The sequence below is a fragment of the Corvus hawaiiensis genome, chromosome 3 (assembly GCF_020740725.1).
Source record: "Corvus hawaiiensis isolate bCorHaw1 chromosome 3, bCorHaw1.pri.cur, whole genome shotgun sequence".
In the NCBI taxonomy this organism is placed as follows: Eukaryota; Metazoa; Chordata; class Aves; order Passeriformes; family Corvidae; genus Corvus; species Corvus hawaiiensis.
Window position 1 is genome coordinate 80,785,335 of NC_063215.1, and position 15,888 is coordinate 80,801,222.

Consider the following 15,888-nt stretch of genomic DNA (forward strand, 5'->3'; position numbering starts at 1 on the left):
GTCCTCATTACAGTGAAGCCGTAGGTATATCCACACCAGCTTGGTAGCTCCAAGCTCAGGGTCATATTTGTCAGCTTCCTTAGTGTAAAGCTCTGTACCTGATCAGTCTTAGTATAAATCCATCACATTTTTATTTACTGGATAGGAAGGGTACTGTGTCACATGGAAAGCACAGGGGAGCAAGAGTGTAATGGTCCTCAAGCTGGAATTTCTCATGTGTCCATGCCAGCATGTCACCCAATTGTTCCACAGGAGACATAAGCCTCCATTCTAAGTAGTCAGAACTGAGTTTTTACTTCTCCTAACATAAATACAGCCCTCCATCTGTCATTCTTAAAACAGGTGATTTATAACAGTCCAGTTGCTGCTTCCAGCATCACAAACCACTGTAGCAAAACTCTCTTTGACTTTCTTAACACCTCACGTGAACTTGTTTCTGTTTTGTACTTTTTCCCTTTTCTTTTTCAAAACTGAGATAGTATACACTTAACTTTATAGATATAAGTATTCCTACTGACACTCAACATTTGAACCACAGCAGTGAACTGAAACATGCTCAATACTTACGGTTAGCAGGTTAATTAAATCCAAATTAGGCTCTAAATGATGAGAAGCAGTTTGCAGGGAAACCAGCTCACTCAAGGTGATGGAAAGCTGCTGCATTTTCACTATGTTAACTTTGTTCTCATCTATCCAATCAGGAAAAATGACATGGACAGCAATCAAGTCTTTCAAATGGACTCCTAAAATAGGAATTTTGAAGCCAACACAGTCAGCAAAAGCCTTGCGGTAGTTGCAGTAGTTTCCATTGGAAGAGACCAGCTCTGTCATTTCGTTCCAGTCCTACAAATAGCCAGAGAAGCAAGTCTCTGTGAAAGCATTCATAGCATTTCCTTAAACTGAGCACAACTCTTGTCAGGGTGTCGACACCGTTAATTTCCTCTCTGGCACAGGCAATCAGCCAGAGGATCTCTGTGAGCTCATCCTGCTCCACTGAGAGGAATGCCTTTCAGGATGCCCTGCCATGATCCAAGTATTGTGCTGGTGAGACACCTGCACTGCAGAACCCATCATACCTCAAAGAGGTGATGTTCAGCTCAATATGTCTATGTTCTGGAGTCCACCATACCTTTGTGACTTCCGAAGACAGATGAGAATGAGTCTCTTTCAGGCGAGAAATAGAGCTGTGGCTTAGACCTCCCACAACTGCCATCAGTGTGTTGAAGTTCTGGAGGTGAAGGAGCTTCTGCAGGAGAGATTAACCATGTATAATTAAAAATTAATGAAATACAACTAGCAGCTCTTCAATGTCACACACAGAGCAAGTTAAGGGAGACAAACCATCATGGCTAAAGCAGAAATCACTAAACCAGGGCACATAACAGAATGGTTCAGCATTTCATTTTTTAATTAGCTTAGCTCCAGAAGAAACACACAATAATGACAGTTGCCAACTGGAATACAACAAAGAAAAATTATTATATAGTTATGTCTGCTAGTTAAAAAATGCAGGCACACCACATCTGAACAAATAACCTCCAGTGATGTTGAACAGGCTATTCACTGAGGAAATAACACAAATAGCATCACCTGATTTGTTTACTGCAATCTCCATCTATATTCCTGCTTAGTATGGAAAGAAAAAAAGTCATCAGTGAGACTTACCTGTGCAACATTGATAAACTTTGTGATTACTTCTGCTCTTTGCTGGGGTGTCGGTTTGCTGAGAACCATGAGTTGGACCCATTTAGAGATGCCATTAAATAAAGCAATAGATCTCTCCAAAGTAGGATTGTTCTCCAAGCAGCCATGGATCACATAGCTTTGGTAGTCTGTGAACTAACAGAGAAAAGGCTCTTTCAGTAAAACAGTGGACAACTGAAGAATCAAATTGAAATGTCAGTGCTTTTTTTTCTTTTTAAAGCTCCTCTTGTTTAGAAAGTGACCATGATTCAGGGTCTGCACAACAGCTCTTCGTTAAAAGTTTTTTGCTGTTGTTTTGGTTTGGCTTTTCCTTAAATGTCAACTTACAGCTTGTTTGTGTGTCAGGAAATACAGAAGCCTGCATGATAAGTGTGATTGCTACTTCCATCTTTCCCGTAATTTACTCAACACATTTTATTCTGTGTAGTTTCATTTGACACCCTCAAGCCATAGTACTCTATAGGATCCCAAAAATTAAACTTCCTTAAATGTTTGAAAAACATTCTTCAGCTGTCCCTTAAAGGAAGGTTTTCAGTAACTAATGGCATAACTTTAGCTTGTGTATAGAGCTGCTAGCAATGCCAGACAAGATGGGTTTCTGGATCTTAGCTGATCAAAACCAGCCTGCTAGAAAAACATACGAGGGCTTATACTCTAACACAACAGATTCTTGTCTCCTAGCTGCAGATAAACAGTATTTCAGTGTTCAGATAATTTTAATTTTTTTTGTTATAGTTAACACTGCCCTTCCTTCTTCCCCATTTTTCTTTAAACAGGTAAAACCAAAGACAGAATTCAGACTAATCATATTCTACAATTACATATCTTTGAGAGAACAAGTAGTACAAGATTGGTTAACTCTCACTGGTTGCAGAGAATCATTTGTGATAGGAAAATTCAGTTAGAAACAGCAAGGAAAAAAAAAAAGAAAATTCATTGCAGGTTTGAGTTTTCTTCCTGGAATCCCCAAAGGAATTCAAATGCATCTTAAGTCTAATTAGAAATCCATGCCTTTTTTCTTGTCCTTCTCTCCTACTTTGAGGTTAGCATTGCACAGATCACAGTAGGGTGTTTTCCCATGATTTGAAGTCTAGAGTAATTAACCTTTGAACATTATTAAGTGACATCAAAAGTGATTCTATTTAGACTGGTCTCAGCTCCTCATTGATCTCTTTTTCCTTCCTCTCTTGAAACAAACAAAAAAACTCAGATATTTTTCTTAGTTTGGGAGTTTGATTTCTCTCATGCTCCTAAACACTTGAAAAAAAGGTCTCATTTTTCATCTTAGTAACTTACTGCTTCCATTTGCCACCTGATACAGTAATGGCATGTGACCCTTTCATGTGGATATTTGCCAGCAGAAATCAGCATTTCTTTTGGCATTTGTCTTACTCATTTGCTTTGTTTTAGCTTCAACTTTAGTTTTCAACCACTTTTGCCTCTAGTCCTTGTACAATCCTCTGCGAAAAGAAGCAACTGAATTTCCCTCAGTGCCAAAAATCATCAGACATGAAAAAGGTCAAGGAAGTGCATGGCTATGTATATCACACGAGAGAGTATAAAGATTTACTACACTGAAATATTGAGAAAAAAATTCATAAATGTGAAACCATGTGAACACTCTTTAAAGACAGGCTCCTAATGCAAGCAACAAAGTTGTGGGCTTCTTACAGAAATTCTCCTAAATGATTTATGCTCCAAAAAAGTGAGATGCTCAGCTAGCTCAATGGGCTCCAGATGGTCAAACAGCAGGCAGGCTTTTCCTTTCTTGGAAATCTTCTTCCTCTGTGTAACTCTTCTCATCCAGTCATAGGAAGGACTGCAACAGAATAGGTATAAGTGTCAATTCTGTTTGGGTCTATGTCAGTATAGGCCACAGCTGGAATGTATCATGTAAAATTGACCATAGAAGGACCAGGAGCCTTCTGGTCTGTGACATCCAGCACATAACAAACACTTAGAATACAACATGTTCAAGAGCAGAACAGAAGAGAGGAGTTTTGGATGCACTACAACAAGTGATAAATAATAGCAGGTTTCTATCACAACGTATTCTTCCCCATGATACAGGAAGCCATAATTAAAGATGCTTTGGAAATACAAGAAATCCAGTTCACAACAAATTCTGATACAGAATAAAAACACACTTGAATAACATCAAGGATTAATTCTTCCTCTGTAAGTGCACAGGTCCCTGGAGTAATGGACCAACAGAAGCAGCTGAATACCGTGCATGTGCCATATTTTAAAAGAAAATCTACAATATCAAATGAGATGCAAAAGCATGTCTGGTGACGTTTAAAAGGTAACTTTCATTTCAGCTTGTCAAGGAAATAGTAGCTGTAATAATTTTGATGCGATGCAACTACAAATGTGAATGCTAAAAATTCTCCAGTTAAATAATAGAAAATATTACAAAAAACTAAGAGATTACTGGTGAGAGGACAAGAAAGCTTCTCCAAGAAGATCTAAGATTTACACAGCATTCCAGTCACTACATTGCTTGTTATTCTGTATGAAAATGTATAGGAAAAAAAAGTAATACTAATCACTTAATTGGCACTTGCTTTGCCAGAAAAATAATTTATCTCCTGTTTATATGAAAAACTTAAAGATAGGAATCTTCTCTTTATTGTGTAACTATAACTTCAAATTTTTAGTAGCTTCAAATTTAAAGATGATTTGCAAGTGCTTTTTTTGCTCTCTCAAGATCAAGACAGCCCTTAATATTTTTATACTTTGTACAGAACTAGAATTCTGCTGTTCCAGACACTAAGATGTTGCAGCTCATGACATTCTTACATGCTGGAGATATCAATAAGATGGATGTGATCCTCATATCCGAGCTGGCTGGCTACTTCTTGAAACTCTTCAGTCAAACGAATCAGCCCAAGATCCAAGTTAAATTCTGCAGGAAATTCCAAAATCCAGTATCTGAAATCCACAGACAGCAGTTAAGAGAGACTCAGGTATAACATTCAGTGGCTGCATATATTTTACATATATCTTTTTAATAGGACTTTTTTCAGATCCACTGTTCTTTAGACAGAGAGAGTGAACTACCTCAGCCTGTTACTTCTGTAATTATTTGTGACACTGAAGTGGCAAAAGCCACTTTATCTTTTAATTTTCTTTGCATAACTCACAACAGCACAACAAAGCAGTATTCTATTGAAATGTAAAATTAAAGTGATGTCTCAGGCGACACTCACAGAAGGCACACACATGGTGTCCTGACTCAGGCTGCCGGGACACCCAAATAACACTTGCATTTGGTCCCTGTCCAAGTGAGACAACTTGGTCTGCTCAGAAAAGACTTCTCAATGAAAATGCAAACGTGAATTTGAGCGGCAGTTCTACCACGATAACTGTGTAAAGCAGATGTAAGCCACGTAAGGTTACATGTAAACCATATAAGCCTCCTCCTCTATGTAAGGGGGAGTGGAAAAGGCTTTATCAGTCCGGCCTTCAGTAACCCCCCTCACCTTTCTTCTCAGTGATATAACTTCATCCAGAGGAAGGAGGAAAAAACATTTGTTTGAGTGAAGCAGGTTACATCATAATTACTTAAAAATTCATGCTTTCTCTTTTACAGGGAAATGTTCCTACGTAAGAACAGCCCAGCACATGAAAGCTTTCCCATGGAAACAAGGTCAGAGCAGTTGGTGCAAGATTTGGAACACTCCCAACCTGTAGCAACTTTTGCATCACTAACACACTCCTGTCACCATAAATTATGTAAGGATTGCATGAACTGAAGTCTACAGCCCGGAGTCAATCTTCCTCTCCTACACTAAGTTACACCTGGAAGTAAAATGTCTCTCCTCTGTCTGGTACTCAAGTAGTCTCCCTCTGAGAGGCTGATAAATCATAACAGTCATGGCCCAGATAAATTGTAACCCAAGTTTTCAGTCACCCTTTTAGCTCGATGCAGCTAAGTGTCTTAAAAGCTGGATGGCTCAACTTAATTGTTTTCAACACACAGAAATTCACTCTTCACTGTAGAATGGAGATCAAGTAAAAAAACCCAAACAAACAAAATTACATTGATAGTATTAACAGAACCATAAAACCAAAATGCTAGAGGACCAGAAGTGCATTTACCTCATGAAGTAGCAGATTTTCAATCTGAATTCATTGCAGTTCTCCCCATCGGCATCTCTATAAGTAGGTCAGCTAAAGAAAGCTTTGTGTGCCTTGATTCAGCAATGATGTTTTTATTCACTGGAGATGGATACTAGACCAGCTGAATTTAAAAAAGTATCAAACTTTTCTTCTAGAGATAACCACATTATGCTTCCGATATTTCATTCACTTTCACAACATCATAGGGGACAGAGACTATTTCCTGGTTTGCACTTTTTTTCTCCTATCAAAAATGCCACTATTCTCCAGTTCTGAATATTCTGCTGAAAGGTCTCTTGCCAGCTCTGGCTAGCCAAATGTGATAATACTTACAATTACTGAATTAAGAGATAAAAATGACATATAGGTGTTTAGATATCACTGAAAACTTATAGTACTCAAAGGCCAACCTGCTGTGATACACTTGAAAAATTATCTTTGCCTCGTATTTGCACTTATTCAAGGTTGATGTAAAGTCAGTATTCTTGTACATATCGAAAAAGCCCACAAAGACTTAATGTGAGAATAAAGAAGCTCACAAACTTCCACTTTTTAGACTGAAGAAAAATTTACATCTAAACCTTGTTTGTCACTAATTAATTGGCACATTTTTACAAGCAGTCAGGAAAACAACCTGGTTTTGACACTGTAATGCCAATTTGCAGCACTTTGTGAAAGGATATGTGGACAGAAGCTTGCCAGCCAGCTCTGTTGAAGGCAGATACCACCGGTGCATTAAAAGGAAGGTTCTTGGCAAATGGCTGGAGCACTGGTTTCCTTTGTGATCTGCAAAGGAGAAACACTGAGTTAACCCCATCATAACAGAGGGGAGCTTTTATTCTTCAAGCAGAGTCAGATAGAAAAGATCAAAAGTGGAAATGTTGGTTCGTTATCTACCAACGAGGTAGGAAAGAGCACTGGAGCACAAAAATGCCCCTTGAAGAGTAACTATTGGTAGAATGCAGTGACAGTTATTAAAACTGAGGAAAAAACCCAAACCAGTGCAGATAACAAGCCATAGCTAAAAAACCGGGGCATGGGCACCACTGTGCTAAACTTTGCACATCAAGAGGGTGGGAAGATGATTTATGTACAACTACTTCCAGTATTTATTTTGTTGCAGCTTTATAGCTTTAAGTTAGCAGTTAAGTTAATAATAAATTATCTGCTTCAAGGAATTCAATGTTAAAGGAACATCTCCCATCTGTGGCCAAGGTCGCATCTCCAGCTGCCTAACAGAGACCCTTGTGTCTTTGCAGTGTAGCCACTGAAACTACACAAAGAGTCATTCCCTGGCAGGCTGGCTGACAATCAGTCTTCCCCAACATCTGCAATGTTAGATTATTCTGTCTGTCACTTTTTTAGAAGACAGTAGATGATATGATGTACAAAACAGGAGCCACACGCGGACTGTGCTTGGTAAGAGAGTGTGTATACAAGAGGAGACACTATTTCCAACAGACAACAAGTGTGAGGGCTCTGCTAATACTTTAATGAAGTTGTAGAACAAAACGTTTGATGGTGGTCTACAGAAACAGATGTGTGGGATTCACTGCAGCTGGTAGCAAGGTTTGTCCATCCATCGATTGTTCAGTCTCTCTCACCTTTAGACACTTGTTTCTCCCCACATGGCAAAAAAAAAATTAGTACTTCATTCCAATCAAAAGCTGTCCTGCATCTCAAGAGAATCTAAATGTAGCCTTGTGAATCAAAGCCCCATTTGAAAACATTTAAGCCTGCCCATGAACTCATTTGACTGCAATGTGATATATGTCATGATTAATGGTGTTATGGATCAAGGTCTTTTTTATCACTTCTTTCCCTCAGACCTGGTACATCTCATTTTAATAAGAGTAAAAAGATTACATGAGCATTAGGTCATATACTTGCCAATTATTGCATGATGATTTGGAAAACCTTTAAAAAAATGACTGGTCAAAACCACAGCTGTGTAACCACTCAAGACAAAGATCAACGCCAGAAATAACTCCTTGAATAATTCATCTAAACATTTCTCTTGGTAAAGGCCAGCATTTTAAAAACTACTATGCCCACAATTGTGCATTATCTGTATTAAGAAAATTTAATACAGTAAGCATATGATTAAAATTCTGGCTTGCATGATTCTGGGCCAAATTGAAACATGGAAAATTTTACAGAACAGGAATGTCCTTAGACAAGAGAAAGACTGGCTAAACCAGAGAACAGCAGGACTTATATTAAAAGATTAATTTCAATAACAACAAAATAAAATATTGAAAGAGCATACCAAACATTTCAATACAAGTGTTCAAAAGCTCATCTAATGTTGCAGCCTTTCCAAGAGTGTTTGACCCCATTGTCTTTTAATCGTTGTCAAAAAATAAGACACATTTTCACCAAGTAGAAGGATGCTTCTTCAGATGCCCAGCTTTTTCACTTTATATTGTTGGTTGCATTCTTAGCTGGACTTCAATGAAAATCTGAAGAAAGTAAAAGAAATCATAATTATGTGACTGTACGGAAGAATTGTCAGGATGCAATGCTTACAGTTCAACTCATCTTTTCTATAAACTGCTTTTTCCCCACATGACACAGAGCATATGAAAGATTGCCATAAGCTTTCCCTTCATTCCAGCTTGTGTTTCTAAGCATTGTCCAATTGTTTGTCCACTAGCACAAAATAAATCCACAGAAAGGGTCATAAAACAGAAACCAGATGGTAAATGAGGGCCTGCATGTACAATGACGCACATTTTGTTCAAGTCATTCTATTTACACTTGATAAGTCACTTTTTGTTAATAACACTGCTTTTATGTTTTTAAGCATAACCATTTTTTTCCCCTGAGGTTACTGGCTTGTGATAATACTAATGGTCTTAATTGGCACAGACCACATAAAATGTTTAATGAAGTTCATAGCAAACATTAAACTAGGAGGCAATTTTTCAAAGGACCTTAAGATCAGCTTTTTAAAATAAAATAAATCTTCCCACAGTAGCTGGGCAGTCACAGAAAGCTGAACACATAAAGAAACTTCTGGATTTTATTATACTTCTACTATGCATTTAAATATCAAATATTCATTTACCTGAAGATGCACTGAATTCCCTGTTTGCAAGCTTCTGGAAGTTATTTTAAAGGTTATATTTAAAGAACAGAAGAAGTAGTGTTGCATCACTACTTGCAACAAATTGAGGAGAAACTAATCCTTTTCCACAGCCGTAAACAGAGCACGCACTTAAGAAAAAGGGGGAGGTGGGTATACAGTGGTCCTTGGCTTCAAGCCTGTGTAGCAGGTGGTGTCCTAAGGGTTGGCTCTGGGGATGGACTGGGCAGCCTCAACCCTTCATGCTAGAGCTGGACTATCACCAAACCCAAAGCTGTGTCAAGTGAACCAGAGAATGCAGAGATGCGTGGCTCTCTAACCTGCTGGTCAGGCCACATGAGCCATGGTTACCCTACGGTCAGTCTTTCTTCCCAAGGCTGTTTATGTATTTAAAGTGTAAAAAAGTAAGCAGAGCATTTGCTTGATTTACTTTCAGAGTTAGCCAGCAGCTGTGCAGTGTTTTTCAAGTTCTAAGTGCACAAGTGTGTACACTTAACTTTTGCTTGAATCCCACTTTGGGCATGTTTGTCCTTTTTGACCATCCCCCAAATCCTTCTCTAAGTGCTTAAAGAACTGGTATGATTTTTGCAAAGTCAGCTATCTAGCTCTTCCAAATTCATCTGACTTAGGTTTCTTTCAAGAGGAGAAAAAAAAAATAATTTGCCATTTCAAAATATTTTTTAGTCAGCTCTTCAAAAATTAAATGGGGAAAAGTTATGGCATTTTCTGTCTAACCCTAGAAATCGCCAAGCATGAAATGTAGGATCTGGCTTTTCAGTTTTGTTGGTATTCCCATCCTCCATAATATAAAGCATAGGAGAGTATCATCTTTGTCTTCCACTGACAGCAGTATAAAAGCAGCCATACAGTAATTAACAAATAATGCCCTGGGTAAAATTGAAGGTTTGGGGTTTTTCTTCAATTTTACAACTGCTTAAGTGGCAGACACCTAGATCCTGACATTACAGTGCTGTCCTCCCAAACAGCCTATCTGACCTCTAAAGGTCAGAGAATTATTATAATAATGATGCTTAAAGAAGAATAAAACTTTTCCACCAAGTGAAGAACTGGCTGACTGGGTCTGAGCCAAAACCTGATATCACATCTCTTGACTGCGGACTCCAAAACCCACAACCATTACATCATTATTTGTGTGATTAAGCACTGCTGTTCTGCTAAAAGAACAAAGGGCTTGTCCATGACCATGCCACAATGGTATCCAACCACACATCAGCACCCATAGGGATGGATGAGTAAAATACCACTCTAAATTTCATCTACATAAATTAAATAAACTATATTCTGTCAATGGTTCAGTGCAAGAAGGACACAAAATTTAAAATACAATAAAATCATAGCAGAGTTTTTCTACATATAAATAATTAAAAACATTTGAAAGATGTGGCTGTTATTAAAAAATTGATTGCCGTTGGACTTCCAAATAAAGATAACTTTGAGAATCTCTGCCCCCAGCTGCTGCTTCCCAGTGTAACACTTAAGCACCTTATTGCCATCCAGCAGTTTCAGGGAATGATTGCACACTATAAAGAAACAAATAAATAAATTTTTGCTTTATAATGGAATTATAAACCTTATTGAGTTTACTGTGATTAACATAGGCTATTAAGGACACAGGAGGCACACAATCCTCCACAGCCACCCATTCGCATTTCCTTATCAGTCCACTTGGAATTACAGTCTCCCCTGCTGGAAACCCACCACATGGTGGGAAGGGGTTTCAGGGGATAATCAGGAATGGGTGAAGACTGCAACAGCAGCAATACCAAAAACATAGACCTTAGCACTCCCTCAAAGACAATAGCTTTTCCTAAGGGACCTCCTTCTTTTAGGCAATAGAAACAACTGTGATATCCCTATGAACCAAGCCATTGTATCGGGCATGTCATACTTTATTTCATGAAATATTTCTATCATGGGATGTGTACTTCCTCCTTAGGGAGAAATAAGAAACATCTGCAGTGATATGCTCAGAGGCTAGAAGTTTGCCATGGACTGAACTACAAAACATAGAAATCCTTCCAAGTCCTGCCATCACCCTGACTGCCACGTACACACAGCTGTTTTCAGCAGATGGGTTTCCTTAGTATTTTCTTGCAGTGTAATTGCATTTTGTGATCAACATTTTGGAAGTCTTGAGATGGTGCTATTGTGGACTGTCTAGATAGATTACTTAAAACAAGTATGTAGGCTGTGAGCTCTTGAGACAGTTGTGGTCAGGTGCAATCCATTAGTGTTTAGAAGAAACAGGATACCCTGCCAGCAAACTTGTGGTTATGCAAAAGCACCAAGTGGTGTGAACAGGGTGGGCAGCATGAAGCGAAGTTTTAAATGCTGGCTACTGCCATTAGTAAAACCAAAAGGCATCACTTCTACTGCTGGAGGCTGCCAAGGGGAGGTCCACACCTACAACCTATGGCAGTTTAAATAATGTTGAAATGTCTTGCCTGTACAAATCCCTGTGTGGGCTGTCTCTCGTGGATTTCAAGCAAGTTATATCAGTTACAGTCAGTTTTAAATAGGCTTAAATTTTATATACAGGGTAATATTTATTCAGCTAAATTAAATTCAAGCAGCTTTTTAGCCAGGCCAAAGTAAATGTACCTGTAGCATTTCCCCCATTTATTAAAAGTGGGCTACTTTCCTTCTACTTAAAGACAATAAATAGATGCACATACAAAGAGTCCCACCTTGATACAGAGGCACCTCTATGGGTCTCAGTTTATCCACAAACTTTCCAGAGGCCTGCATACAGAAGACTCATATTCTTTACAAGATTAGGACAGTCTTCGGGTTTTAAGTAAGCCAGACCTCCCCTCATCCTCCCTCCTCCAAGCCTACACAACACGTCAGTGAATGCTTGCATTAAACAGCTTCCACCTTGCTGCTGGAGGAGTGCTAGGTGTGAGCAGCTCAACAGGGAAATCCAATAAGTAGCAGTATACAGAAAAAGAAGCTGAGGAAAAAAACATGAGTCTCATGAGAAAGCTTAAGGGTACCTTCCCTTGATACAACTTTCTCCATTATTCTGTCTTAATTGTATCCAGGGCAAGCTCTTCAGGACAGAGGTCATCTGCTACCCTGTAGATGTAGTGGAGGCTCTTTCTTCTTACTAGTCCCCACACATATTAGTGCAATTACCTAATACACTACACTAATACATACTACAATTACATAATAAGAATCCCAGCTGGGACTGCACCTTTGCCTACACAGGTGCAATCAAGACATCAGTTTGGGCTCAAATCAACACAGCTTAGGTTGCCTGCTGTGTGATTCCTGGAGTTTACTCTCTCCCAGCAGTTAAGTATTTCTTGTAGCTGGTCAGTACCAGTTTATTTATTGCAGTACACACAAGTCTATTCCTAGGAAACTCTGAGCAAGTGACACAGGTTTCTCCAGCGTGTGACACAGGCAGAAGCCGTGCTAGGCGGGACAAGGCAGAGATGCTGGGCTGTCAGGCAGCCTAATGCCACTGCTTCTGCCCAGCCCATGACCTCAGCCATCACATGCAGCTGGCTACAGGATGGCACATCTGGTTTACCAGTGACGTTTGTTGTGTAGAGCAAGGACACAGAACAAGAGAGAGATTGCTGCAGGCAGGAGAGGAATGAAAATGAAGTATGGGAGTCTTGGGCTCATCTGACTTCCCAGTACTCATTCACCTTTGCTGCATACCTTCAGATAGTAGTTACACAATAAACCACATCAGCTGTCTGCACCCTATTGCTTTGATTCACTCTTTTTTTGGATCAAAGGGGAACTTCAAAAGACACTGAACAACAGAGTGGGAGGTCTGTGTTTGAAAAGAGGACAGGGCAGGGGGATGGATAAGCATACGCTGCTGGTGGCTGGCTAAAGCCAATCCTTTGGTGAGACAAGCAGCAGTGCATGAGGTCAGGGACGGTACTCAGTTTCTCTCCACTGCTGCTCCCTTCTCACTCTTGTCCTATGCTCCAGCATGGGTTCTCTGCGGGCCACAGTCCCTTCAGAGGTGCAGTTGCTCTGCCTTGAACATATCAGTGGGCCAGAGTCTCTTCAGGGAAGTACCTGCTCTGCCACAGAGCACTTCCTTGTCCTCTGACTTCATTATTCTCTCTCTTCTTCCTTCCTCCTATGCATTCCTGTGTTTCCCCCTCCTCAGAACTGTTTGCCTTTTCTTAAATAAGTTTTTACAGAGGTGCCATCAGCTTGGCTGGTGGGCTCAGCTGCATGGGGTCCCTTGCAAAGACAACTGGAAGTGGCTGTGGTTGACACAGGGCAGCCCCTGGCCTCCTCCCACAGAGGCCATGCCTGCAGACTCTCTGCTGCCAAAACCTTGCTATTTACATCCAGTATGGTCTCTAAGGAATGAACACTTGTGCCTTAACACCAAAGTATTCAAGTTACAAATTCTCAAAATATGTTTTGTTATGCTTAATTTTGAGGGAAGGCTCTGCTAAGCTTAATACTGACTTTCACAAGTCACCCAATTAACATAGAAACGTATTAAAAGCCATTTCAAGCCCTAGACCTCTTCTATGGGAACAGAGGTTGAATTAATACAGCCACAGGTAAGAGACCAAGTGGATATATGCATCCACTCACATGGACTACCCAGCTGTTAGTTGAGAGCCACATGGTGTCCTGTACAAGTTCATAAATTAGCATATGGAGTACAATACATGCTGACCTAAGATAAAAGAGAAGCTTACAGAAATCATGAGGAATGCCAATGGACAGTCACACAACCAAATACTTTCAGTAATCAGGAAATCACTTGATTAAGGCTTGAGGTGCTTAGACAACATTTTGTTTAGCATTCTTTCTGCGAAATATAACCGAGATGACTTCAGAGACAATGTAACACCTCCACCACCACCACCTCAAGGTTTTCTCCCTTAAAATCCGCCTAAAATAATGGATAACTTAGTAACTGGATTTGTAAAAGCAACGAAGGTTTCATTCCCAATTGCAACACTAGCATTCTATGGAACTGGTTATCTACCATATTTTAGGTTTTTCCCATCCACTTCTATATTTGTTTCCTGTATTTCCTTTGCTGGCATTTGCCTCTGTAATTTTAACTCCAGCTAATACATGGCAGTAAAATCTGGTTTGTTCCATATACTATGCTGATGACATCTTCCGCTTTCCATGGGTCAAGGTAGTACAGTTGCCCAGAATGCATCAGGTTAAAAGGGAGAGCTAAGGAAGACTTTAGATTACTTTCAAAAGAAGGAAAACTTCCAGCCATACTTCTCAGTAGATTTTTCACAAAAACTATTTCGTTATTTCCAGTAAAGTAAAATCATATTATCAATATCAGAGATTTGATTAACATGTGTGACACCAGGGGATGCAGCTCTTCTGAGAATCTTTGTGCTTCAGACACATCAGATATCTCCAGCACTGAGGGAGAGGACAGCAACAGCAGTAAGAGTTTTACATACTCTAACTTGATCTTTTTTCAGAAGCCAAGCAAGACACCATCAATACCTCCTACAAGCCATCCTACTGTCTGTAAGCCTTCTGAGGAACTCTTGGCAATTACCTCTGCTATTCACAGACTTGAATAGAGCATCTTTCAAGAGTAAGTCTGCTTTTTTAGCCTAGTCAAGTCAGGGTTAAAATACATTTTATCAGCATATATTCACAACTGGTTACACTGTTACATGCCTAATGAGGCTGGTCAAGCCCAAGTAAAAACCAATTTTTTTAGTTATTTTAAAAAACATCTGGGGAGGTAATCAACCCTTCAGTTCTGAAAGACAAGCTCCCAGAATATATATTACCATATATCTGTTACAAAACATTTTAGTATTTTATTATTGCTTACCTTAGCCATCTATATTCTCTTAAGGACAAGCTAGAAAAATCACATTTATTAATTAGATTACTAAGAAAACCTAGGCCCTATCTGCCTAGACTTTCTCGTACGTTCAGCTTGAAGATCTACCACAGCGCTTGTTATATCTTATTTTTTACTAAGCCAAAATTTTTCCATAGTAGCATGGTCCCTGGATAGAGACTTCTTTCAAGCTGTTAAATATTCCAAGAGTTATGACAGTTTTAGAAGTCAGCACTGCTTTCAGTTTCACACAACTTTTCAATCAATTTTAAGTCAAAGAGGACTCACAAGAGCAGGTAACTTGTATAAAAATCCAGTAAGTTGGGTATCAAGTTCTTAGCTAATGAACCCATAGCTTCTAAATCAATGTTTCACTTGGAAGAAGCTTTTTCACTCCATATCATTCTGTAATCTCCAGTTATTTCCCACTGTAGACTAACTACTCATGGAATAGTACTTTCTGGGCCCCGCACTGGGAGACAGCCACACTGCAAACGTCTGTGCCACTCTTTGTAATGATGCCGCAGGGATTGCAGACACATGGGGTGCTTTTCAAGCCCGCCAAGCCCCACAGGCTTGTGCTGGTCACCAAGACAGTAGAGATTATAGCTAAGTGTCCCAAAAAGTAACATTTTAAAACACTCCCCCTCTTCCACTGGCCATCTCTGCAGCTATGTTGTATCAAGGTAAGACAAAATTATTATCTGCAGTCACAGATACCAGTGAGGAGAATTCAACATCTCCAACTTACCTGCTATCATTTCCAGCAAAGATGATCATACTTGATTTCTCACTCTTTCTGGTTTCTGGCCTTTCCCAAACTGAGGAACTGCAGTGACTTTGCATCTACTAGAAGCACAGGTATCACCATGTGAAAAGGGGCAGTTAAGTGCATGCTCATTTTTCTTCTTCAGTCCTGTTATGCCCTGTATTCCCTCACAAATTCACAATCCATACCTACCCTAGTGTGAGGAGTGGCCTCCGTGTGTAGTGAGAGCAGTTTTGTTGCTGACTTTTCCTCCTGTGACTACAATCAAAACCTAGGTTGGCTTCAGAAATATCTCAACCACGTATTTACAGCCTGGGAAGTCCTTATCAGTGCAGTAAATTGAAGGCAGCAACT

At 39.6% G+C, this 15,888-nt stretch overlaps 1 protein-coding gene across 13 annotated transcripts in view; it reads right to left on the reverse strand.

Annotated features, from left to right (window-relative positions):
- RASGRP3 (RAS guanyl releasing protein 3) overlaps positions 1-15,888 on the reverse strand; it is a 56,280-nt gene that overhangs the window by 20,528 nt on the left and 19,864 nt on the right. For 6 of the 13 annotated variants that reach the window (XM_048297766.1, XM_048297763.1, XM_048297764.1 and 3 more), the window contains 10 exons: positions 15,727-15,886; positions 15,517-15,614; positions 8,099-8,291; positions 6,513-6,615; positions 5,809-5,871; positions 4,507-4,638; positions 3,376-3,523; positions 1,666-1,839; positions 1,130-1,246; positions 568-843 (listed from right to left, as the gene is read on the reverse strand). In XM_048297766.1, the coding sequence (XP_048153723.1) occupies positions 568-843; positions 1,130-1,246; positions 1,666-1,839; positions 3,376-3,523; positions 4,507-4,638; positions 5,809-5,871; positions 6,513-6,615; positions 8,099-8,168 (1,083 nt within the window). In that variant the 5' untranslated portion in view covers positions 8,169-8,291; positions 15,517-15,614; positions 15,727-15,886. The remainder of the gene's footprint in view (positions 1-567; positions 844-1,129; positions 1,247-1,665; positions 1,840-3,375; positions 3,524-4,506; positions 4,639-5,808; positions 5,872-6,512; positions 6,616-8,098; positions 8,292-15,516; positions 15,615-15,726; positions 15,887-15,888) is intronic. The other 7 variants (XM_048297770.1, XM_048297769.1, XM_048297774.1 and 4 more) reach the window with 5 other exon arrangements.